Source organism: Temnothorax longispinosus, unplaced genomic scaffold, assembly GCF_030848805.1.
Source record: "Temnothorax longispinosus isolate EJ_2023e unplaced genomic scaffold, Tlon_JGU_v1 HiC_scaffold_102, whole genome shotgun sequence".
Taxonomy (NCBI): Eukaryota; Metazoa; Arthropoda; class Insecta; order Hymenoptera; family Formicidae; genus Temnothorax; species Temnothorax longispinosus.
In genome coordinates this window covers 1-25,007 of record NW_027269508.1, presented here as the reverse complement: position 1 = coordinate 25,007, position 25,007 = coordinate 1, and the positions used below count along the sequence as shown (strand labels likewise).

The following is a 25,007-nucleotide window of genomic DNA, read 5'->3' as shown; positions in this document are numbered from 1 at the left end:
AGGTAATAGCATAGCACGGTTGTTGAAGGCACCTTAGGGTAGCTCCGGTAACTTAGCCGGTCAACTTCGACTTTATTAATTTTCATATTTTTTTATCGTTTGTTGGTCGTTTGTTGGTGATTGTTGGCTTAATTACAACGTTTGTTGGTTCTTAATTTTTTTTTAAATTTAAAAAGAAAAATTAGCATTAAGTTAGCCGGAAAAATTTTATTTTTAATTTCAAAAAAGCCTAATCGATGCGTAATCGTATGCTGATGATTGTTGGTCTAATTTTAGCGTTTGTTGGTTTATTATTAGTCTTAAAAAACGAAAAAAAAACGAAAAATTATCTCAAATATTAAAGTAATCGAAGATTGGTTTATTTGCCTACGACTTAAGCTTTATTTCTATCAATTTAAGGCTAACATCTATAAAACTGCCATATGAATACGGACCTTAACATCGGCAGAAAATCGCGAAAAGATCAAGAAACATGGTGTATAAGTTTATAAGTTCTACTTTTAAACATAAAATTGTGCTTAAAAGGATTAATTATGAATTTATCATTTTCTTCCCATGAACTCTTCATTCAAGACGCCTAATTGTCAAAGTACGTATAAAATAAATGTCAAACTTACCATATGTGCTAAAAAAAAATGATAGAATAAAGCATATCATACATACCTAAATGTGATCACTTAAAAACATGATACAGTGTTTCATGATATGCGCATTATGTTTGCGTTTAAAGAACTGAAATTTAAATAAGTTGTATTTTTATAAATAAAGATTATTTATGTGATCATTAAGAATATATATTATTTTATAAGAATATAAGCTTCAACCTGATTGAATTTACATAAAATTGAAGAGAATTCTCGTATTCATACGTGAATATACGTTTCCTAGTAGAATTTTCTTGAAAAAAAACCTACTTCTCCAATGTATGCTTCCGTTTCTCACTTGTGGAAAGTGTTTTACTGTAAAAATTATAGATTTGTTTGAAGTAACAAAACGTCATTTTTTTTTAAGAACCTTATTATTTCATACAATTTTCATATAGATCCTAATGTTCATGTCTTTTACAATAAATAAGTACTATATGTATCTCAGGTCTATATTCCACTTCTTAGCAAGAACTATTCTTACAAATTATCTGCCAATCTTCGATTACTTTAATATGTGAGATAATTTTTCGTTTTTTTTTCGTTTTTAAGACTAATAATAAACCAACAAACGCTAAAATTAAACCAACAATCATCAGCAAACGATTACGCATCGATTAGGCTTTTTTGAAAATTAAAAATAAAATTTTTCCGGCTAACTTAATGCTAATTTTTTTTTTAAATTTAAAAAAAAATTAAGAACCAACAAACGTTGTAATTAGGCCAACAATCACCAACAAACGACCAACAAACGATAAAAAAATATGAAAAATTAATAAAGTCGAAGTTGACCGGCTAAGTTACCGGAGCTCCTTAGGGTGCGTTTCGCTATTCACTCGCAGTACTGGCAGCACTGTAAATCCGTTCCAATATACGCGGCAGTAAGCTGTCAAAGCGTTTTCGTGTTTATGTGACGTCATAGATTTTGTCGTCACTCCCTACTTTCATTACTGCGGCTCGCGAGGTGAGGCATTCGCAGTAAGAACATGGCGGCTATGGCGGCACCTTTGAAAAAATTGTTCTTACCTATGTGAACCTTGCAACCGACGTTCGAAAAATTAATTTTTTTACGGAAAACGTTAGCATTTGGTTTGTAGTTGTTTGTAGTAACAAAAATTTGTTTGTAGTTTAATACATTAAAAATTATAAACATTTAAAAAATTACTCGCACCCCACTTTGAGATAACTCAAATCCGCTTGCGCCATCTTCTTCAAAATTGTTTGTAGTTGTTTGTAGTGCTTTTCTTTTCGTTTGTAGTTGCACTGTTCAAAAGTTATTATATTTTTTGCAATAAACAAAAAGAGTAACTTTGCCAATTTTGGAGATATCTCAAATCAGCTTACGCCATCTTCTTCAGAATCATTTGTAGTGCTTTTCTTTTTGTTTATAGTTGCACCATTCAAAAGTTATTATATTTTTGCAATAAACAAAAAGAGAGTAACTTTACCAATTTTTGGAGATATCTCAAATCCGCTTGCGCCATCTTCTTCGGATCGTTTGTAGTTGTTTGTAGTGCTTTTCTTTTCGTTTGTAGTTGCACTGTTAAAAGTTATTATATTTTTGCAATAAACAAAAGAGTAACTTTGCCAATTTTGGAGATATCTCAAATCAGCTTGCGCCATCTTTTTCAGAAACGTTTGTAGTTGTTTGTAGTGCTTTTCTTTTCGTTTATAGTTGCACTGTTCAAAAGTTATTATATTTTTGCAATAAACAAAAAGAGATAATTTTGAGAGACAATTTTGGAGATATTTTAAACGAAACGAAACGAAAACTATTACAAACAACTACAAACAATTCTACATCGAGTCGCGCAATTAGTTTTAAAATATTTCCAAAATTGGCAAAGTTACACTTCTGGTATATTGCAAAAATATCATAACTAGATATATATAGAACGGTGCAAATACAAACAAAAAAAGAAGCGGATTGAGATATCTCCAAAATTGGTAAAGTCACTCTTTTTGTTTATTGCAAAAATATAATAACTTTTGAATGGTGCAACTATAAACAAAAAGAAAAGCACTACAAACAACTACAAATGATTCTAAAGAAGATGGCGCAAACGGATTTGAGATATCTCAAAGTGGAGTGCGAGTAATTTTTTAATTTTTATCATTTTTAAGGTGGTTTATTCGCGACTATGTGAGTCAAAATAAACCTCATTTTAAAACTTCTAATTTCATACACTTTCATAGTCGACTAAATTCATTAATGAATTTCTCAAAATGATTGTATATCACAAATCGAATAAATAATCAATAATAAAAAGAGGCGAATGAAAATAGTCCAATTTTCTTAGCGTAGTACAGAAGAGCTTCAGATGTGGCAACGTCGCAACATTCATGTAAACAAATGGTTGCACGTGTATCGTTCGGAGCAGCAAATAAACTTAGAGGTTAATTTTATTTAAGTGCAACATTTACTTTTATATCATGAACGAACAACCGCGTTTTAACCTATGCAACTCGCGTTATGAATTCAAAGCGCGACGTTGCCACATATCCGAAGGTTTGTGATCACAGTGAGGAAATGGACTGAAATCGATGTCTTTTAACTAATTTTGTGAACATTCTATACGGTTGAGATTGTTGGCTTTGGTACCATATGATTCGGAAGACACTCCTCTGTTTTTATTCTAATTTTCAACCTGATCTGTCTTTTCTATAATTTACTACCATCAATTTATCTCAAAATTACGGTCTCTCACGCGTCGTCCGCCATAAACGCAATGCTTAAGATAGGGAAAAAAGCATATTTTTAGACAATAATATCTCGGAAACTACACGGTCAATCCATTTCAAATTTAGCATGAAGATTCGTCAGTTGCTTAATTACTTTTACTGAAAAAACTGCATCGATCTGTTTTCATAGGTTATATGGACATACCACCTTAATGTATTAAACTACAAACGAAATTTTTGTTACTACTAACAACTACAAACAAAATGCTAACGTTTTCTGTAAAAAAATTAATTTTTCGGAAGTCGGGTGCCAGGTTCACATAGGTTTGGTCCTTGTGGACCTGGAAGGCAACAACGAGAAATATACAGTAATTGTTAATTACGAAAATGCGGAAAAAGCCCGAAAAGATTACTACTACTACTACTAAATTAATATAATTAATATAATAATAAATAATTTCGATATTTTTATAAATCTGAAAACTGTTATTTATTTTATAGACATGACTTTTGCAACATTATTGTTTAAATACAAGATTCTTTTTTATACATATATTTAGAATAGGTGCTCCTATCGTCGTGTCACGTCGTGTCTAAGATAGGTTAAGATAGGTTATATTTCTTTCTTATACGGGTGCGTTTCGACATTCACTGGCAGTACTGGCAGTACTGTGGTCGTCGTTCCGTTATTCCAGCCTGAAAGTAACAGCAGCAATATAGAAACGCTCCTGCAGTTCTACTCAATGACGTCATATCGTCATACTTACAGTGAATATCGAAACACAGCCTTAAGGTGATCCTAAAGCCGTGATCCTAGCCGGTTTTTTCCAGTTTTTTTCTTAGCACTAATCTTTTAATTGGCTTTATAGAAATGCAAAATTCTTGTCTAGAATTAAAGTACGCATCAAAATCTAGGTCATGGTGGTCGAATTTATATGTGGTGGTCGTCACGTATAACCAAAAATATTAATTTTTTTTCGTTTTCGATATAAATTCGACCACCATGACCTAGATTTTGATACGTACTTAATTCTAGACAAGAATTTGCATTTCTATAAAGCCAATTAAAAGATTAGTGCTAAGAAAAAAAACTGAAAAAAACGGTTAGGATCACGGCTTTAGGATCACCTTAATCTTCAAGAAAAACACAAGTATATTAGGACCAGCGTACTTACGATTTAAAAATTTCTGCATTTACTACACCACTGAAAACATTTTCCAAAACAGTTTAACAAACAAAACGAAATCACCTGTCTTATACATTTATCTATCGATATAGGTATGTACATACACGAATATGTAAAAGATTTATGTATGTAAGTAAACTACAATCTACAATTACTGATAAGCGGAATTGCTTTATTAATCGATATATGCACATCGCGTTCGGATTTCGCAATTCTCTCCAATTGACTATATGCTACTGCTAGTACTGCTACCCTCGCTTATCAGAATATTATCGCTTATATACATATCTGTATACGAGGGGAGCATATACATGTATATATATATATATATATATATATAGATTATATGGATATATATCGGATCTGCTTCTTCAGTTTCAGTTCATTCAGTTGCCCAATGCTCCGTCGGTTGTCAGAGTTGCCGTGGGACATCCGTAAATATTGGACCTATACGTGGAACGAACGTGCCAACAGATCCGTGATATAATTTAATTCAAGTAATCTTTAAATAAGAAACTCTTTTATCGTTCCATAAAATAGCATTGAGCTATGAATATATGTGAGGAACATCTTGACATTACGATAAATGAAAATGAAATTATTGTTGGTGCGAAAGATATTATAAAGAAAATTAGACCGTCCTGGCCTTTACAACAACTGCATTTCAAGGTAATACACGGATTCAAAATCAAATCATACATTTTTTATTCTTTTAGCGTTTACAGTTTAAAAAATAGGTCATCTGAGACTCTATAGCGCTTGTCTCATCAATTTGTCTAATTTATCTGCTGATAACTTTTGTTTACCTTTACTTACATTGATATGCAGTACAGTTTCAATGCCTCTTTCATTAATCATTATATTCGATGTACTCACTTCTTGCAGGCGATTAATATTGATACTTGAAAGAATCGGTTTTATCAATTTTGTTATCAAGTAATAAGGAATATAGATATATAGACGTAGATGTCTTGGCTTTTCTTATATCCATACAGTTTTAAACATTGACATAAATAATACACAAGTTTCTATCCAATAAGGTAGAAATAGTGTTATTGATTACCCCCTGACGGTATGTCCCCGAAAACCAGTCCGAAAGAACTCTATGAGAATATCTTTGTTTCTTTTATTTTAGATATTCACTGATGGAAGAACAAATAAGTTGGTAGGAGTATGGTACTCGGGACATTATACAGATATGGTCCTGATTAGAATTTATGGCAACAATTCAGCGTTACTGATCGACCGAAAAAGCGAAATAAATAATATCCGGGTAAAGATCTTAACGATTTTGCAACGTTATTATAAATGTCGTCGTCTCATTCACATTTCAATTAATACGTTGTTTAGCTACTGTAATTTATATGTATTTATTTTACTAACGTGCATAGATATTATTAAAAGATGCACACGGAGAAATATAATATATAGCGAATATGGCAAACATTTTAACGTGTAAACAGTAACTAATATATTAATATGGAATAAATATTTTTGTATAGATATTGAACAAGGCTGGCTATACTCATTGCATTTATGCTACATTTAACAATGGATTTGCCTATGAATTTTTGGAGGGTGAAACTCTGACCACTGAAACAGTCAGGAATCCAAAAGTATACCCATTAATTGCGAAACGTATGGCTGAAATGCACACTCTCAAATTTGAAAACGAATCCGTGTCAAAAGAAGCCTTTATTTGGGAAAAAACGAAGAAATTTATGCAAATTATGCCCAAAAGATTTTCCGACTCCCTCAAGCAAGCAAAGTAAGCGATTACGACACACAGATTTTCCCAAATATTATCTAAGATATATATCGAAATGGTTTATTTCTTATAATAGCTTCCACTTTAAGGTTTGAAATGTTAATACCGTCGCATGCAATATTGGAGGAAGAATATCAGATATTGAAAAGTACACTTTCCAAAGTGAATAGTCCCGTAGTGTTTGCTCACAATGATCTTCTACTAGGGAATATATTGTACAATCCAAAACGGGAGAGCGTCGTTTTTATCGATTATGAATACACTGCGTTCAACCATCAGGCATTTGATATAGTTAATCACTTTACAGAATTTGCCGGTACGTAGGCTTACGTCTTTAATCGCTTCAAAAGTATACTAGATTAGAAAACATTTCACATCGTGTATATAAACCCTAGCAACAAAGTGTCTCGTAAATAAAATTTCCAACACGTCGCGTTTTTAAGGTTTTGACGAGCCAGATTATTCTTTGTATCCGGATGAAAATTTCCAAAGAATGTGGTTAAAAGAATATTTGCAAGTGTACAATGCGACGACTACGGTGTCCGAGAGAGAGGTTGACAAGCTATACTGGCAAGTTACTAAATTTACTCCCTTGCCCCACTTTCTTTGGGCCTGTTGGGCTCTCATCCAAAGTGAGCATTCGCATATCGATTTTGATTTTTTGGCGTAAGTACTTTTGTCAATAAAAAAAAATTACAAACTTATCAAATCTGATAGAAAGTATAAATAATACGTAAAGACATAACGGCACGTATTATATAATATAATAATAATCTGACTATTCGTTCCTTGCGTGACACGAGTTCGTGGTTCGTAGTTAGGAAAAGAAATACTTGGGTCAAATAATTTATTACAATAAACTTTTACATGATTTTTCAGATATGCTGCAATACGTTTTAATGAATATTTTAGATGGAAGGGAGAAATCTCGAAGCTAGAAACAAAATATGACTAATAAAACACGGGGATATAGGAAATACATAAATGGCGAATATATATGGCATTTTTTAAGTATTCCGTCCTGAATACTGAAATATTTTGTCTCGAATGTATATATGTCGGCAAGTGTACACGTATACGTGTATATATGTATAATATCCTTCTATTTTGGTATGCATAATATGTACCACAATTTATGTATCGTATAATATTTGGTTTTTATGTTACATAAGTGACATGTAATTAATAATGATTGTGATCAAATAGGACCATTATTTTATAGAATATATTGGTAGGGTGCGATATATATATATATGTATAGTATAAATGCATCTTTACATTCATGTGATTGTATATTCATGAGCGAGATAATATAACTGACATGAGACAAGATTACAAATTTGATTGAACGCACTTTGTGGTTAAATTTTCTGTCTTTATAAGTATATATAAAATCTATAAAAACGGCAAAAAACAAGATTGCCAATTAGTCGTAATTACGGATTATAAATTATAAGTATACATGCTTTCAAGGATAATTCTATCAACTGCACATTTATAATTATTATCGACTGTAAGTATTATCAAGGATATATGGCACTTGAGCAATCCTGGATAAGTTACCGACGAATGTAACACGTATAAGCGCGATCGATTCATGACATTCATGTAGCATCGCTCACTGTTGGTTTTCTTGCTCTGTCGTGCACGTTTCTCTCTTTCTCTTTCGGAAAAACGTAACAACGTTGAACGGGTTCGCCAAACAAAAGAGATAACAACTTTGGCAGTCTGTGCTTTATCTGATCGCAAATGATATGATATATCTTCGATGCTTTTTCATAGGACATATATGACGTCTCGCGGCTACTTGATTGAAACAACCTCCAGCCCAGCCAGACAATCTTAAAGAGGCAGCAGGGAGGAAGGGAGGGAGCCGAGGGAGAGAGCGCGCAGCAAACTCACAAAAGTCGAATCGAAACTGCACCTGCGATCAAGTGCGTAGACTGCGTAGTAGTAGCATAGCAGCAAAGCGAAAGCGAAGCGAGTTCGTGCCGTGTTGGGACCTGGGACTTGGGTTGGGAGATAGGGTGACTGGCGACTGCTGGCGACTGACGATTGGGTCGCGCATCTCCGACGACTCCGACCCCGACCTCCGAAAAGGGAAGAGATAAACACGTTACGTTTAGAGTGTTTAGACTGTTTCGAGCGCATTGCAGATTGCAGATTGCAGCGTTCTCTCGGCTGCGGCCTCTCAACAATAAACACTTGGCGTTTGGCGTTTGCCGATCGTTGAAAGATGCACATCACCTGCAAGTGCCTGAACGTGTCCATCAAGTCCAGGAGCGCCGACGTACAGCGGATTAACGTCGAATTGACCGACTTGGAGCGCGCCGATGCCTTTTTTCGCGAGGTGAATGAAAGGTTTCCTCATTCCCTCAAAGAGTAGTCCACGATCTAAATACGACGTATATACGATTAAATTTTCAAAGGGGAAGAGAAAGAAAATAAAAGAAAAGCGAAACGTGTCTGACAGTGAACAGTGAGATTCCGCGAGCGCGGCTCTATCAGGGCTATCAGGCTCTATCGCTCTATGTTCCGGCGCCCCGGCCCCCTCCCCTCCCCCTCCTTCCTCGCGCATCTGTTTTGCCGCAAAGATTTTGAAAAAAGATGGTACGACGTTGGAATTTAATCTCTTCACATTGTAGACGTGAGAGAATGTGTACCTTTTCGTGCCACGTGTCACGAATAGATCTCACGTTGACGTATATAATTCATTGCGATGATAACCGATTCCATGTTTCTTGCTGCGTGACGATAACCTATAACCTGAACCTGAACCTGATACCTGATACTTTGTGGTCGTCGCGTTAGTCTATTTTATTTCATGTATCGGTCAAATCGTACGTCTTGGCTAATCTTCCTTGTTTTTTATGCAAAATTTTGTCTAATATTCGCGCAGAATTAACTTATTAATTAACATCAAGTACCGCGTGATACCATGTTTTTTTTTTTCTGTTCACACGTGTTTCTAACGACGAGCACGTGCACGTAGAGACTAAAATTGTTTCGACACCCAACCCACCCCGTGCTTTCTTATTTGTTCAAAATAATGTCACACTGGCATACTTGCATACTGTCACTGTTAGTCGCTTAATTGTAGTTAAAACGTAAAACAAATTATTTTTTCCCATTTATTTGACAAATAATGTATATATCGATTTTATCTTTGACAGAATCTGGCGAGTGTACCGGAATTGGAAACTATTACTAAAGAACAACCTGGTTTAATGGAAATAAGGAATGTTGGGTCATGGATTATACACCGTTGCTACAATTGCTCAATGTATACTCATGCGGTCCATAGAGAATACGGTGCTGCTCTAGTCCTTATCAATAACAATATTCTTGTAAGTTTTAGAAAACAAACTTATCGTAAAAGATATTCATTTACGATGGAGATCTCGATCTCGATCAAAATCATCTCTTTGCGTTTGCTATACACACAATTCCTAAGTTCTCAGTTTTTTTTTTTTTTTTTCTTACATGACACACTTATCCTTTCCGTTGACGCAACAAACTGTTTAACGGATGATACATTAGCCTTTCCAAAGATTGAATGTTGGTCATTATTTAACTAATATATAACCTATGCAAAATAGTAAACTATGTAGCCGTTCTTTATCCGTGACAATCTGACGATCCGAGACGACCGGCTGATTTTATCAAGGTCACGATTTCGGTCTTTGCACATCGATATGATATTAAATATAGATATACATTTGTTGTTTACATAAATTACATTAAGATAAAACGTCAGATGTATTGTTCATTTTTATGGGCTTGTTAACCTTGGAATAACTTGGTTGGATAAGGAAAGATACGTATATTGTTTCAGTTATCTCCCGAAGAAATAAATAAATTAAAATCCAATCCAGATTATAGTCCGGTGTTTAGGATAGTAATTAATCACAGTTTGGAAGATCTCGACGACTATCTGCAGCAGCCTACGAAGTTTTCTGGTAAGTCAACACGTGCGTACAAGTTTAACGTGTATTCGGTTTTGTTGGTTTTCAAAATAATTAATTTATTTATGTATTTTATTTATCTAGTTTCACAATTACCTAACACGGTTCAAGTGGCCCTAGATGGTTTACAACGACAGCTCGAGGAAGCTGTACAACGTCAAACAATGGCGATAGAAGATAAAATACGTGCGTTTACTGCGGAGCAGTATCAATTGCTGGAACAATTTCGTGAAAGAGCACACAACGAACACAGACTGTTATCAAAGTATGATTTTACACAAGTATGTGTATTATATTATTATTATTATTATTATGTAATAATTCGTGCAACTTGTTTTCTGCACACGTAGAATAGCGTGTAGAGGAGAAGAGACAAGTAGAATAACCAATAACATAGAAACTCCACCAACGACTCCTGACGGCTTTAAAGGTTCCTTGACTACCTCCACTGCTAATACAGTGAATCCAAAGTCTAATATAATATTTAATGACACAAAAGTGTCTAGTGGCCCAAACGTTAAACACGAGACAACCACCAGACACTCTTCTAAAAGCACCATTAATGTAAGTCACTTTTGTCATATCACAGTTTACTCGATCTACAGAGATCCAAAATCTCTTTATTGTAATTATAACTCTATTATAATTATAAATCTGGATAATAAACTTTACAGAATGAAAGTTCGAGAAAAAAAGATCCGTTATATATTTGTACTAAAGAATCAGCTAGCTTCGATACAGAAGCATTGTTTCCTTTCGAAGGAATGGAGGAGACAGACGCAGCCAGCCAACAGCTTCTGTGGTCTTCGGAAGAGGGGTCTGATACCGATGGTATAACGTATTACGTTATTCTTAGTACAGTAGCGTTTCGTTTGGATTCAAGTCTATATAATACGAGCGTTTTGTTCAGATTCAAGCCAAAATGAAGGAATTCATATGCCAAGAGGTCAACGGGATGGTCATTCCACATTAGCTAAATCATTACCCGTCACCGTACCCATTTTTCCTTCTATCGGTCATCGCGCAGTACAGAATCAAGACGATGACCAGGTAAAACTCTACATTTTAATTTCTGCAGAGTGTATATACATAGATGTACAATTTTAAAACCTTCATACATCTTTTGAGTCCATTTGAGTCCAATAGATATTATTTGATTGAAATTTACTCGAGACCAAGAATACCACACACACACGTATATGTCTATGTTTTATATAATTACAGTTGCCAACCGATCCGCTAGATCCACACAACATTCGAGCTTCGATTAAAGCCTTAGCTAAAAGCGTCCATGGTGATACAGTATTTGGAGATTTACCACGTCCCAGATTTTCTACTCAGATCTGATTTATCAAGTATGATGAGAGAAATTCACTCATCATTTCTTAATTTTTTGATACAATATATCATGGTCCTTATCGTCCTCATCATCCGTCATTTGTCTTTCATACAAAAGTTGCAAGAAGTTTATGTATACTTGGAATAAATATGGCCGATTTTGCAGACAAGTACAGAAGTACCTTACGTATTTTATAGAAACTCAAAAATATGCCTTTACTCAAGTTTTGGCTATTAAGATTTACCAAATAATGTAAATATATATAAAACAAAATGTAAACACATTTGAAAAAAACTATATGCTATCTAAACTGAATGCCGTGCTTGCAGATATGAAAGATTGTTTAATAGACAAAAGAATGCGCACTAAAGATTTATATTTGAACTCAAATACGTTTGTAAAATTTTAAATTGCCTAAACAACAATTTGGACCTTAATAATTTATTCCGGCGTAACTATATATATATATATATATATAAAATGTAAATCCCGAAGAAGTGCTATACAATAGACTGAATTTTTTATTGTGTAATTTAAAGATCAATTTGACATATTGCAGTGCAGTAATTTGTAGTAAATGATTACGTTGGCTATTGGCACTGCTGATACTTTTAAAATGTTCTATATGTGTGCGCGTGCGTGCGTGTACACACATGTATGCGTGAATATTTTACAATATATTTTTTTCTTGTTTTGGTTAAAATATTCGAGTGCTATTGAAAAATGCAGAGGTAATGTCAATTATGCATAAGTAAAAATACCTAATAAAGAAGGTTTATATAATTAATGTAATAGAAAAACACAAAAAGCACAAATGTCAATATAAAATAATAAAAGGGATTACAACGTATAATTTCTTACGTAGAGATTAAGATATAAAGCAGATTATATCAAATATATTGCTTATATATTGCATACTTTATTATACAATAACTGACATCTTTTTCTGCGATTAATTTTTTCAACATACTGACTGAATAAGTACGTAAATATTAGTGCGGTAACTTTTTCCGTTGGATATTTGGATGTAATCGTATTCCGCTTTTAATAAAAATGATACCTCATCTTTTAACTTTCGATCATAGATTATATTATTAATTCAAGCTTACTTATCATGAGATACCTGTAAGCATGTTATTACAATTTTATGGAATTAAAAATATTTCCTGACATTCTTTTTTCAACATACAGTTCGCAGTGCAGTATAGCATTAAATTTTATATCCTTTGTGAAATATATCGATTTGATCATGTATATAGATATATTTCGACGCTATAAATACGTACGAATGCACATGTGTAAAATTATCAATCATCTTGAATCACGTTTTAATATGCTTACGTATTGTGATAAATTTAAATCACATTGTTTATTTTATTATTACGGGTTATTACGGAGATACGTTGTTAACAAAAAGGCTGAGAGACGCGTAACTATACGATGAATCTAGCTTTTGTATGATAAATATGTAAATGTACGTTTAAATGTATGCAAAAATTTTCTATTTAACAGTTTTTGTGTTGTACAAGCTGATACTGTGGTACAAGTTGTTGCCATTAATTTTCAGCTGCATTTCTTTTGTAGCTAGACTCGACGAGTTTCTGTTGTATTTCGGAAAAAATTTCAGCTTTTGATCACTTACAGTATTCTCACGAATAATCATGTACATCTGTATGAAATTTTTCGATAATGTCAGTGAGCAAGGGTAGCTTTATTCTTTGCAGCGAGCTCCATTTGCGCAGCGGCTACAGTCTTCATGCCATCCTGCACAGCCGAAAGATTAGCTTTCCACGATACAAGTAAATCTCGTAGTTGCATCCATTGCGGACGACCAAACGTTCTGTGCATCGTGCTTGAAATTAATACTTTACGGCCGGCCTGATCCATTCGCGCTCTCACAAGTTTGGTTTTTAAAACTAGAACAAATGAGATCGGAACAATTATCTACACCTTGTAAGAATATTACACGCGTACGATGATCAACACTAAGCATCTCTCTCTCTCTCTCTCTCTTAAGAGCTTGTTTCTCGAGTAGCAACAAAACTGTTGAATGTCTCGATAACTCAGTGAAAATATACGTCTACACTAAGTCAGTACGGATTCATTTAATATATCCTGTTAAAAGTAAGTCGCCACTTAAATGAGTAACAGTGGAAACTATGTTGTTCTGGCAGGATCTGGTTACGTGTCATTTCGTGCAAATGAAAATTTAAAGAGTAAAAACAGCTTACCGTCAATTATGAAGCTTTCCACTTCAGATTCACCAATCTGCAATTCCTCTTGTATCGTATCAAAAGACATTTCTGGATTTGTCTCTGCAAGTTGCATAAAGGTCAGTAGCCTCATTTTCTTCATGTTTTGTTCATGGTTCAATCCTGCGAAAGAAAAAAAAAGTGGTACTTGTAATAATTATATGAAATTTTTTCCCCCATTTAAACAAACTTGGTATTTTACATTGTCTACGTTACACGTAGATTAGGTATTAAGCTAGGTACCAAGTTGATGCTCGACGAATTCTCTGTGATTTTGATAGAAGTGCAAATACGCTGGTAATTTATCTTGCACAAATACAAGAAGTAAATCGTGTATCAATTCGCCTTCCAAAAATCTCACAGGTTTCAAAGCCAAAAGTGGATCTAACAAAAATGTATTTGGATCCGCTAACGCAGCTAATATACAACGCTGTGCGTCTTCTCTAGCCGCGGAAGCATTCTCCGCTGTATAAGTTCCCAACAATTCCACCATGACAGCTGCCGCTTGCTCTCTAAAGAATTACACAGACAGATATTGAAGATGTAAAATATGTCCACGAATATTTGTATTGAAGATTATTTCTAAACTGTAAAATATAGGAAATAATTGTAGAAGAAATAATTCTGCATACGAAAACCTATTCCATCTTACACATATTAGACCATTTCTTTTATTTTACATAGACCAGAAATATCTCTAACATCACTCAAATGTGCGTTCAATGTACGCGTGTGCACGCATGTGAGGGAGCAAAAGAGAGAAAACGAGCCATACCCTTGTTTGCAGCTTAAAAGAACTTCGTGCAGCAAACGCAACAACTTTTGCATTTGTTCGTTCGATGGAGGAAAGGAGGCAAACTGTTGCTTCAATTGCTCTATTCCGCTATACACAGCTTTTACTTGATCAACATTGCGGGCTATTTGTACCAAGTGATAATAAACGTGGTATCTCATTGGAGAATCATCGGCAAGAGATTGAAATAAGAGCCATAAACTGCAAAAAAAGTTATATTAAAAAATAATAATAATAATAATATGTTGCATATTGGTTTTATAAAAATTAACAATGTATTACGCTTTTAAGCAAACCAATCCGAGTTTGTATCCAGGTGCTTTTACAAGTTTCTCACAGAATGCCAAAATTAAATTTTCAGCACGTTCCGTGGGTATCTGAAATAAAATAAATAACGGAAATAGAAAGAAAAATAAGAATGAAAATTAACATTTAATTATATATATATATATATATATATATATATATATATATATATATATGACAATAAAGAGAAAAGTTCGAGAGTGAAATGTGAAAACTTGCCAGAATCATGATAGAAACAATGTCATTCAATACAGTTTCTATCTCACTTTCGTTTCCTTCCTTGAAACATGCCTCGCACACTCCAATAATCTTATGCAAATCATCCTCTATACCTTTAGGAGATTTCTCTTCGCTAATTTCTGCACCAAGACTTTTAAAATATACTCTCAGTTCTTGCGCCTAACAAGCATATAATAATATTTAACAATTTAGTAATTAGTATGTAAGTAATGCTAATTGTTAAGTAGTATATTTGAGATAATTGGCCAATAATCAAACTAATTCACTAGTTATTTACTATTTAATACGCGTATCAAGTGATCGATGTAAACTAAGCCAACATAAAATAACCTAAAAACATTGGAGAAGACGTCTCTCATACGACGTGCTGCGTGCGTATTAAGCCAATTAACCACCTGCTATGTAATTTTGCAAATTTACCTGGTCATCTAACGGTAACTCCATGAAAATTGGCGGCACCTGCATCCTGACAAACGATAACACGTTTTTCCTTAACCAATTTAATCAGCAGAGACTGCGGCGGAGCTGGCACTTGGCACTTGGGCTGCTTGGGCAGCAGGCCACAGACCAACGAGAGGGGAAAGAGGAAGACAGGAAGTTCGGTTGTTTGAGGTGGAAAGCGGAAAGAACGTGGAACTTGGTGGAACTGCTGGAAGGAGCAAAGAGCGATCAGCGAAGACAGGAACGGCACACGGCACCGCGGGCACCGGGCGCATGTGGGCGCATGTGTATAAAGGTGAAATTTCATGGGCAGTGAAAAGCAGCAGCAGATCGTACTGATTGGCTGCAAAATAGAGAAGTTCTCGAGTTTCTAGAACTTCTCTATTTTGTAGCCAATCAGTACGATCTGCTGCTGCTTTTCACTGCCCATGAAATTTCACCTTAATGCTAAGACTCCATAGACGCGGAAACGCCATGCGGCAGAGTGCGTTGACCAATCACAAATTTTGATTTTGCCGCAGGCGACTTGCGGCAGCCTTCTGATTGGTCAATGCACTCTACCGCACGGCGTTTCCGCGTCTATGGAGTCTTAGCATAATGGCTCCTGCCCACAGGACGCGGAAACGCTTGCCGCGCGGCAAGAAGCGACGCGATAGCCAATAAACTTTTGGTTCTTACGGAAAAGCGACACGGTGATTGGCTACCGCGTCGCTTCTTGCCGCGCGGCAAGCGTTTCCGCGTCCTGTGGGCAGAAGCCATAAGGGTGCCTCCCCATGCAGGACGGAATCTCGGAAAACGGAATCTCGAAATCATTCTGATTGGTTAGTCCCATGAGGCTAACCAATCAGAATGATTCCGAGATTCCGTTTTCCGAGATTCCGTCTTGCATGGAGAGGCACCCTAAAGCCTTGTGTACATACACGATACTAGAAATCGGTCCGAGTTTCGGTTTAAGCCAATGAAACTGCTACTTTTCTGTAAGAGCTGCAAGTTGATTGGCTTAAATCGAAACTTGGACACAGTTCTTGCATCGTGGACATCGGGCTTTAATGCTCGGTGTCCACGATGCAAGAACTGTGTCCAAGTTTCGATTTAAGCCAATCAACTTGCAGCTCTTACAGAAAAGTAGCAGTTTTATTGGCTTAAACCAAAACTTGGACACAGTTTTTGCATCGTGGACACCGGGCTTTAAACCGAAACTTGGACACAGTTCTTGCATCGTGGACACCGGGCTTTAATGGCTCTCTATGATTTCATTGGTTGAAATCTAGTGAATCTGTTCACTTTTGTAATTGGCCACGTTCAGCAGACACAACTGTTGAGTTCGTCTTATCAACACTCTGCGTTGATTGGTTGGTTCTAAAAGTAAAAGCCAACACGTTCGACTGCTATTGAGCGGCTTGGTCTGCTGAACGCGCCCATTTTTACCTCATTTCAAAAACCGTAATCGACTCTTGTCGACGTGTCGACTCCCTGGAGCCATTATGTTGGGTCTACAATAGGCGATTTTTGGCGATCGTTTGGTATGGTTTGTTACATATACCAAAGTTGCTATCCGTGGCTGCTATTCGTTCTGGTGCAGTTTAGTACCCTTTGGTTGCTTATACCAGAGTCACGCCAAAAATTGTTTAATAATGCGAGTCGTGGGTCGTGGGTCGTGGGAAATTTACCAATCACAGTTGAATTTGAGGAGAATAATCGACTGTGATTGGTCAATTTCTTGCGACTCGTGACTTGTGACTGGTTGCAACTCGCATTGTAGACAGGGTAGACCCCTCATTATGGCTTCTGCCCACACGACACGACGCGGAAACACTTGCCGCGCGCGGCAAGAAGCGACGCGGTAGCCAATCAACGTGTCGCTTTTCCGTAAGAACCGAAAGTTTATTGGCTACCGCGTCGCTTCTTGCCGCGCGGCAAGTCAATTATTCTCCTCAAATTCAACTGTGATTGAACAATTTCTTAAGGCAAAATACCTATTGTAGACTGGGACTTGGATTTCACAGTCTCTAATTAACTTGATCCTCCGATTAAACTCAGGCCTAGTTTACACCAATCACTTGATACGCGTATTAAATAGTAAATAACTAGTAAATTAGTTTGATTATTGGCTGATTAGCTCAAATATACTATTTGATATGCGTCAAGAGATCGGTGTAAACAACGGGTCTGTTCGCGTTGCTTGCACTTTTTGCACTCAGCATCTTCGCTTTCTCTCTCTCCAACGGCCGAATATATATTTATCTCATTTCAAGTGCAAAAATGTTTGGGTATTTCAAGCAACGCGAACAAACCTTTAGTTTCACTATCTTGTTTCTTTCTAAGGGGACAGTTATGCGGGGTCTACAATGCGAGTCGCAAAGTCATGAGTCGCAAGAATTGACCAATCACAATCGAATTTGAGGAAAATAATCGATTGTGATTGGTCAATTTTTACGACTCACGACTTTGCGACTTCCATTGTAGACCCCGCATTAGAAAAAGATGCAGAGTGAGTTTACTGAGTTTAATCGGAGGATCAAGTTAATCGGAGACCGTGAAATCGGTCGTATGAATTGAGATTGAATTCTAAAGGCCTTCACACATAAAATGCCGTAAGAACGTAAAACGTAAGCGTAAGAAAATCGATCAATCCCAATCAAGTATTTTCCCCTACTGGAGTTACGGACAGCGCAATACTTTATTGGGATTGGTCGATTTTCTTACGCTTACGTTTTACGTTCTTACGCGATTTTATGTGTGAAGGCCTTAATTTAATCAATCAAGAGAAAGAAAATCCTCAAGTTTAGGGCCACTTCGACCAAACCCCGATTAAGGCTGAGTTTCCATTGAGCGCGTCACACGCGCGTCATCACAAATTAACCAATCAAAACATCCCATTTTATTACATTACTTGTGACGGGATCAAAATGGGATGTTTTGATTGGTTAATGGCTCCTGCCCACAGGACGCGGAAACGCTTGCCGCGCGGCAAGAAGCGACGCAGTAGCCAATAAACTTTTGGTTCTTACGGAAAAGCAACACGTTGATTGGCTATCGCGTCGCTTCTTGCCGCGCGGCAAGCGTTTTCGCGTTCTGTGTGTGCAGAAGCCATATCTTGTGATGACGCGCGCGTGACGCGCTCAGTGGAAACTCAGCCTAACGGTTGATTAAAGGATTGCCAACATGACAACATAGTTAGTGTGACCTTAACCTAACCATTGTGTTTTTGACTTTGACACGATATATAATCGACCTCTATGAAGTTGGCCGGACAACTTCAACGTATCGAACTTTCATTAATTGGAATCGATTGGTGGTCGTTTGGTGGTCTTTGGTAGTCTAGTCCGATCGTTTGGTGGTTAGTCGTTTTCCAGTAAAATAAAAATAAAATTTCCGGTGTGAAGTTAGCCTGACAATTTTTATTTTTCAACCAATTTAACTTTTTTATAGCTCATTCGACGCGGAATCGTTTGGTGGTCACGAATATAACCGGTAAAACGTTTGGTGGTCAACCGTTTTCCCAGAAAATAGAAAAAACCGTATGCGCATAATGCCGTATTCGGAACAATTGTATTTATCACTCAAATTGACTTTGATAGGGCTCAATCGACGCGGAATCGTTTGGTGGTCACGAATATCGTCATTAAAACGTTTGGTGGTCAATCGTTTTCCTAAGAAATAGAAAAAACCGTACTCTCACGCCATTGGTCGCATGACTCCGTGACGTTAGCTCGGAAATTTGATGGATAAACATTATTTATCAATCAAATTGACTTCCATACGGCTCAATCGACGCGGAATCGTTTGGTGGTCACGAATATAATCAGTAAAACATTTGGTGGTCAACCGTTTTCCTAGAAAAAAGGAAAAACCGTATGCTCACGCCATTGGTCGTATGACTCTGTGCTATTAGTCAGAAAAATTGTATTTGTCACCCAAATTGACTTTGATAGGGCTCAATCGACGCGGAATCGTTTGGTGGTCACGAATATTGTCATTAAAACGTTTGGTGGTCAACCGTTTTCCTAAGAAATAGAAAAAACCGTACTCTCACGCCATTGGTCGCATGACTCCGTGACGTTAGCTCGGTAATTTGATGGATAAACATTATTTATCAATCAAATTGACTTCCATACGGCTCAATCGACGCGGAATCGTTTGGTGGTCACGAATATAATCAGTAAAACGTTTGGTGGTCAACCGTTTTCCTAGAAAAAAGGAAAAACCGTATGCTCACGCCATTGGTCGTATGACTGTGCTATTAGTCAGAAAAATTGTATTTGGCACCCAAATTGACTTTGATAGGGCTCAATCGACGCGGAATCGTTTGGTGGTCACGAATATTGTCATTAAAACGTTTGGTGGTCAACCGTTTTCCTAAGAAATAGAAAAAACCGTACTCTCACGCCATTGGTCGCATGACTCCGTGACGTTAGCTCGGTAATTTGATGGATAAACATTATTTATCAATCAAATTGACTTCCATACGGCTCAATCGACGCGGAATCGTTTGGTGGTCACGAATATAATCAGTAAAACGTTTGGTGGTCAACCGTTTTCCTAGAAAAAAGGAAAAACCGTATGCTCACGCCACTGGTCGTATGACTCTGTGCTATTAGTCAGAAAAATTGTATTTGTCACCCAAATTAACTTTGATAGGGCTCAATCGACGCGGAATCGTTTGGTGGTCACGAATATTGTCATTAAAACGTTTGGTGGTCAACCGTTTTTCTAAGAAATAGAAAAAACCGTACTCTCACGCCATTGGTCGCATGACTCCGTGACGGTAGCTCGGTAATTTGATGAATAAACATTATTTATCAATCAAATTGACTTCCATACGGCTCAATCGACGCGGAATCGTTTGGTGGTCACGAATATAATCAGTAAAACGTTTGGTGGTCAACCGTTTTCCCAGAAAAAAGGAAAAACCGTATGCTCACGCCATTGGTCGTATGACTGTGCTATTAGTCAGAAAAATTGTATTTGGCACCCAAATTGACTTTGATAGGGCTCAATCGACGCGGAATCGTTTGGTGGTCACGAATATTGTCATTAAGGGGATGCTAAAGCCGTCCAAATTACCGACAATTCATTTCAAAGCTCTCATTTTGAAACGGCTTTACAGATCGCAAAATCCTTTTACAGGAGTAAAGTAGAGGTACTAATGAAGGGTGGGATTGTCAAATAATTAGTAATAATTGAAAAAAATTTTAAAATGCTGTCACCTCATAACCTTATTTTCTGATATAAACAGTTGTATACGTAATATGTACGAAATTAAACTTTCCCACCCTTCAGAAGACGTGCACAAACAATAACATACCTTTGAAATTGAGATTGAAAGCCTGGAATAAAAATGAGAGCTTTGAAACGATCGTGTATATTTTTCACAAAAATATTCACGCAGAGCAGCAATTATGTCACAGCAGTAGTTCACGGATCTTGCGAGAGATGGCGAGATGGCGCACGCAGCTGTGGGCAGTTTCGGGGTTGGCTACATTGTCTGGTTCCTACACAGCAATCGAACCAGGACAGATATATGATACAGATATATCTCGTTAGGCATTTTTACATTTTTTTCAATTATTACTAATTATTTTACAATCCCACCCTTCATTAGTACCTAAACTTTACTCCTGTAAAAGGATTTTGCGATCTATGAAGCCGTTTCAAAGAACGAGCTTTGAAAGATATGTGGTTCAGATATCGCGTTAGACATTTTTACATTTTTTTCAATTATTACTAATTATTTTACAATCCCACCCTTCATTAGTACCTAAACTTTACTCCTGTAAAAGGATTTTGCGATCTATGAAGCCGTTTCAAAGAACGAGCTTTGAAAGATATGTGGTACAGATATCGCGTTAGACATTTTTACATTTTTTTCAATTATTACTAATTATTTTACAATCCCACCCTTCATTAGTACCTAATCTTTACTCCTGTAATAGGATTTTGCGATCTATGAAGCCGTTTCAAAGAACGAGCTTTGACAGATAAGGGCCCGATTCTCTATCTACAAACGTATGCGTAAACTCTGCTCTAACAGAAAAGCTGCAAGCTTATTGGCTAAAAACTGTGCGATAGCCAATCAGCAGCCTTTCTGTTAGAGCAGTGTTTGCGCATACGTTTCTCGTTAGAGAAGCGGGCCCATGTGGTACAGATATCTCGTTAGGCATTTTTACATTTTTTTCAATTATTACTAATTATTTTACAATCCCACCCTTTATTAGTACCTAAACTTTACTCCTGTAAAAGGATTTTGCGATCTATGAAGCCGTTTCAAAGAACGAGCTTTGAGAGATATGTCGTACAGATATGCCTCGTTAGACAAGGACATATATCTCTCGTATTATTCCTTTCTCTCCTATGTATGTAATTTGCATGCACCCATTTATTCCTCTCTCTCTCTTTCTCTCCCTCTCTCTCATCTCTGTCCCTCTCTCTCTCTTTCTCTTACAAGTACACTGGGTAGCTACTCTTAGTATGGTACGTAAAATCAGGATTTTCTGGAAGAGTGGTGTTAGGATTCTAAGGTATATTTGAAGAAAGAAAAACGGTAATGTAATTTAGGACAAGAAACTCTATTTATTATAGTTCATATAATGAGTCTATATGAGTTATATATAAGGCCATTTTGACGCCGACGCGGCGGCGCGTATGGCGGCGCGTATGGGGGCGCGTATCAAATAATATTATGAGCACGAAAAAATATACACGAAGAATTTATTTTGAGAATCAGAAATATTAAAAAAACGCGACAAAGTTTTTTTCCCTCCGGATGAAATTCCAACGTGCGCTTCTAAGGTCAACGCGCATCCTTTGCTAAACGAATGAATTCATATACACGTTTTGCTGCCAGATTTTTATTGACGTGATACAGACGGGTGTACATCTGAGCCTCAATAAAGCGCGAGTTTAATCGTAAATCAATTATGCGAAAGATCTTAGATCTTATATTCGTCAATAAAGTTATAAAATCCGCAAACAATGCAAAAATTTGCGCATAGTCCCTCGTGATCGAATATAAATGCATCGCGTCGCTTTGCTAATGATCGGATAAACACTTTCTCGAAAACGCAACAAAATATTTGCTCCACGAAATAAGCTCGCACAAATCGCATGTGACAAAACTGAAATTTAGCAATTATATGTAAAATCAAAAGCTATAAATTAGTTTTTTGTTTTGAACAAGAGAAGTTGAGACACGTAGCGATAAAATTGAATGAATTCCCAACACGATAAAAATAAGTTTAATAATTTTCTTCTACGGTTTTCGTTTCCTTTTTAAGAAATAGAGATGTTAAAAAAAATCAATATAAAGTAACATGTAACAAAAGTTTCTCTTGGTGTAAATTTTCAAAAGGAGGAAAGCAAGTTTGAAAGAATAATATGATGAATCAACATTCTCTGAATACATATTAAAAACCATTTAATTTTTTCCCTACGCGTTGTGGAAAACATGACGGCTCCGTGTAATTGTTAATTACCGCGAGACATATGCTAACGAACCGTCGTAAGCAAATTCCTCGAAACGTTCGCTACAAGAGAAAACGAAAACAATTTTGGGACAAGAACGGAAGCGTTCGTTTGATCGTCATCGTCGTCATCGTCTTCGTTTCCGAAAAGATGTACGTACTCCACTAAGTAAGATAAATCATAATTATTCTTGATATCAGCATTCGCGGCATCCTAAAAGTCCCGCTGGATAAACACTAGATACTTGTAGCATCCGAGTTTGATTTAGTCGGGCAACGTGAATAACACAGTTTCACGTTTGCCCGTCTCTGTGAAAAAAAAAACGCGACGATTATACCTTTTTCCTTTTTTTTCAAGTCCTATGTATACTTGTAAACTTATAAATGTATAAAAACGATTAGACAGTAACAGAATACAATTTCTTTATGATTCTCGAAATAATCTTTTTGGATTTCTAAGCACAAGGAAAGACATCTCTTTTGCTTAAGTATTATTCGACAAATCATGCAATAATACCCTTCATGGAGTGCAGTAACGGCTGTCGCATACTGGCAAAGGAAACGAAGACAAGGGCGAAAACGGATAAAAGATTGAAGCGCACTCGGAAGGGAAATGAAAGCACCGCGAGCTTCCTCTTCTCGACGGTCCTTCGACTTTATTCGCGAGGCAACGATACTTTACGCAAATATCCAGTATTCTGTATACAATCCATAATTAGCTAATCATCCGTCGACGAAACATATCGCTCGCGAACAGCCACTTCGGCGTAAACTGCACGTTATGCGCGTTCTCGCGTATCTCAATCACTATGACAAGCAAATATATATAAAAAAAAACATTCTTTTTGAAACAGAAATTGAAATAAAAAAAGACATTTTTTGCGAGGTTGCTATTATATGCTTGAAAAATACATATGATATAAAGGCACAAAATAAAAAAAGTATGCAGAATTATTTTTATTGTTAGTACAAAGTAATCGGAGCATGATCCTGGAGACGTCCCATGTCCGTGATATCGTCATCGTGGACGGGGCCTGGGACCCACAGAAAAAATAATAAAAATAATATGTATGTGCGTATGCATATGTATGTGCGATTGCGTATGCGTGTGCGTGTGTATGTATATCTATGTTGAATTGCATTACTAGTTTTATGTAATATTATTTACTTTCGACAGTAACAATAAAAAAAATAATATAATATATTTCATTTATATATGTATTTTTTCGTTTATATTTCCCAACATTTTATCAACGAAATAATAAATAGAGTTTCTTGTCCTAAATAACATTACCGTTTTTTTTTCTTCAAATATACCCTAGAATCCTAACACCACACTTCTAAAAAATCCTGATTTTACCATACTAATAAGTGTACGCTACCCAGTGTACTAAGAGAGAGAGGGACAGGGATGGAGAGAGAAAGAGAGAGAGAGAGAGAGAGAGAGAGAGAAAGAGAGAGAGAGAAAGAGGAATAAATGGGTGCATGTAAATTACATACATAGGAGAGAAAGGAATAATACGAGAGATATCTGTCCTTGTCTAACGAGGCATCTATACGACATATATCTGTCAAAGTTCGTTCTTTGAAACGGCTTTATAGATCGCAAAATTTTTTTACAGGAGTAAAGTATAGGTACTAATGAAGAGTTGTTCTTTCCATGTGCTCCCTAAGTTACATAACAGTTACAAACTGGTTTACTGAGATTATGTTATAATAATTAAGATTTTTATTCAGTTTTGTTATCTATACTGTTCATCAGCTGCCGTTACCCTCTACTCTGATGCTAAGACTGAGGTATATTTTTCTATATAAAGACAGAATAAAATTAGTTATATATAAATCAATACTATAAATTTAATATTTATTGCATTTGTTATAAAAGTTATTATTTTACCCCATCAAGAATGGATAGATCCTTTGAAAG

General features: G+C 36.1%; 3 protein-coding genes across 7 annotated transcripts; 2 read left to right on the top strand and 1 right to left on the bottom strand.

The window, feature by feature from the left end:
• Window positions 1-4,465: 4,465 nt before the first annotated feature.
• Window positions 4,466-7,620, top strand: Eas (ethanolamine kinase 1). 4 transcript variants are annotated; one of them, XM_071796019.1, is made up of 7 exons: window positions 4,466-4,605; window positions 4,889-5,010; window positions 5,649-5,786; window positions 6,016-6,281; window positions 6,371-6,597; window positions 6,725-6,947; window positions 7,161-7,620. In XM_071796019.1, exons 3-7 carry the CDS (start codon window positions 5,712-5,714, stop codon window positions 7,234-7,236), a joined length of 867 nt encoding a protein of 288 aa, XP_071652120.1. In that variant the 5' UTR covers window positions 4,466-4,605; window positions 4,889-5,010; window positions 5,649-5,711; the 3' UTR covers window positions 7,237-7,620. The 4 variants fall into 4 exon arrangements, with proteins under 4 accessions (XP_071652120.1, XP_071652117.1, XP_071652118.1 ...); XM_071796016.1 differs by having other exon boundaries at window positions 4,468-4,605; window positions 4,889-5,182; XM_071796017.1 differs by having other exon boundaries at window positions 4,507-4,642; window positions 4,889-5,182.
• Window positions 7,621-7,962: 342 nt separating this feature from the next.
• On the top strand, window positions 7,963-12,662 carry Pras40 (Proline-rich Akt substrate 40 kDa). 2 transcript variants are annotated; one of them, XM_071796012.1, is made up of 8 exons: window positions 7,963-8,631; window positions 9,455-9,628; window positions 10,117-10,240; window positions 10,331-10,511; window positions 10,597-10,810; window positions 10,921-11,077; window positions 11,157-11,296; window positions 11,471-12,662. In XM_071796012.1, the coding sequence occupies exons 1-8, from the start codon at window positions 8,518-8,520 to the stop codon at window positions 11,591-11,593; spliced, it is 1,227 nt and encodes a 408-aa protein (XP_071652113.1). In that variant the 5' UTR covers window positions 7,963-8,517; the 3' UTR covers window positions 11,594-12,662. The 2 variants fall into 2 exon arrangements, with proteins under 2 accessions (XP_071652113.1, XP_071652115.1); XM_071796014.1 differs by lacking the exon at window positions 7,963-8,631 and adding an exon at window positions 8,713-8,891.
• Eif3m (eukaryotic translation initiation factor 3 subunit M) lies at window positions 12,471-15,834 on the bottom strand. The gene is made up of 7 exons (XM_071796015.1): window positions 15,597-15,834; window positions 15,156-15,335; window positions 14,913-15,007; window positions 14,613-14,831; window positions 14,081-14,349; window positions 13,817-13,960; window positions 12,471-13,501 (listed from the first exon to the last, which is right to left on the bottom strand). Exons 1-7 carry the CDS (start codon window positions 15,639-15,641, stop codon window positions 13,278-13,280), a joined length of 1,176 nt encoding a protein of 391 aa, XP_071652116.1. The 5' UTR covers window positions 15,642-15,834; the 3' UTR covers window positions 12,471-13,277.
• Window positions 15,835-25,007: the final 9,173 nt, after the last annotated feature.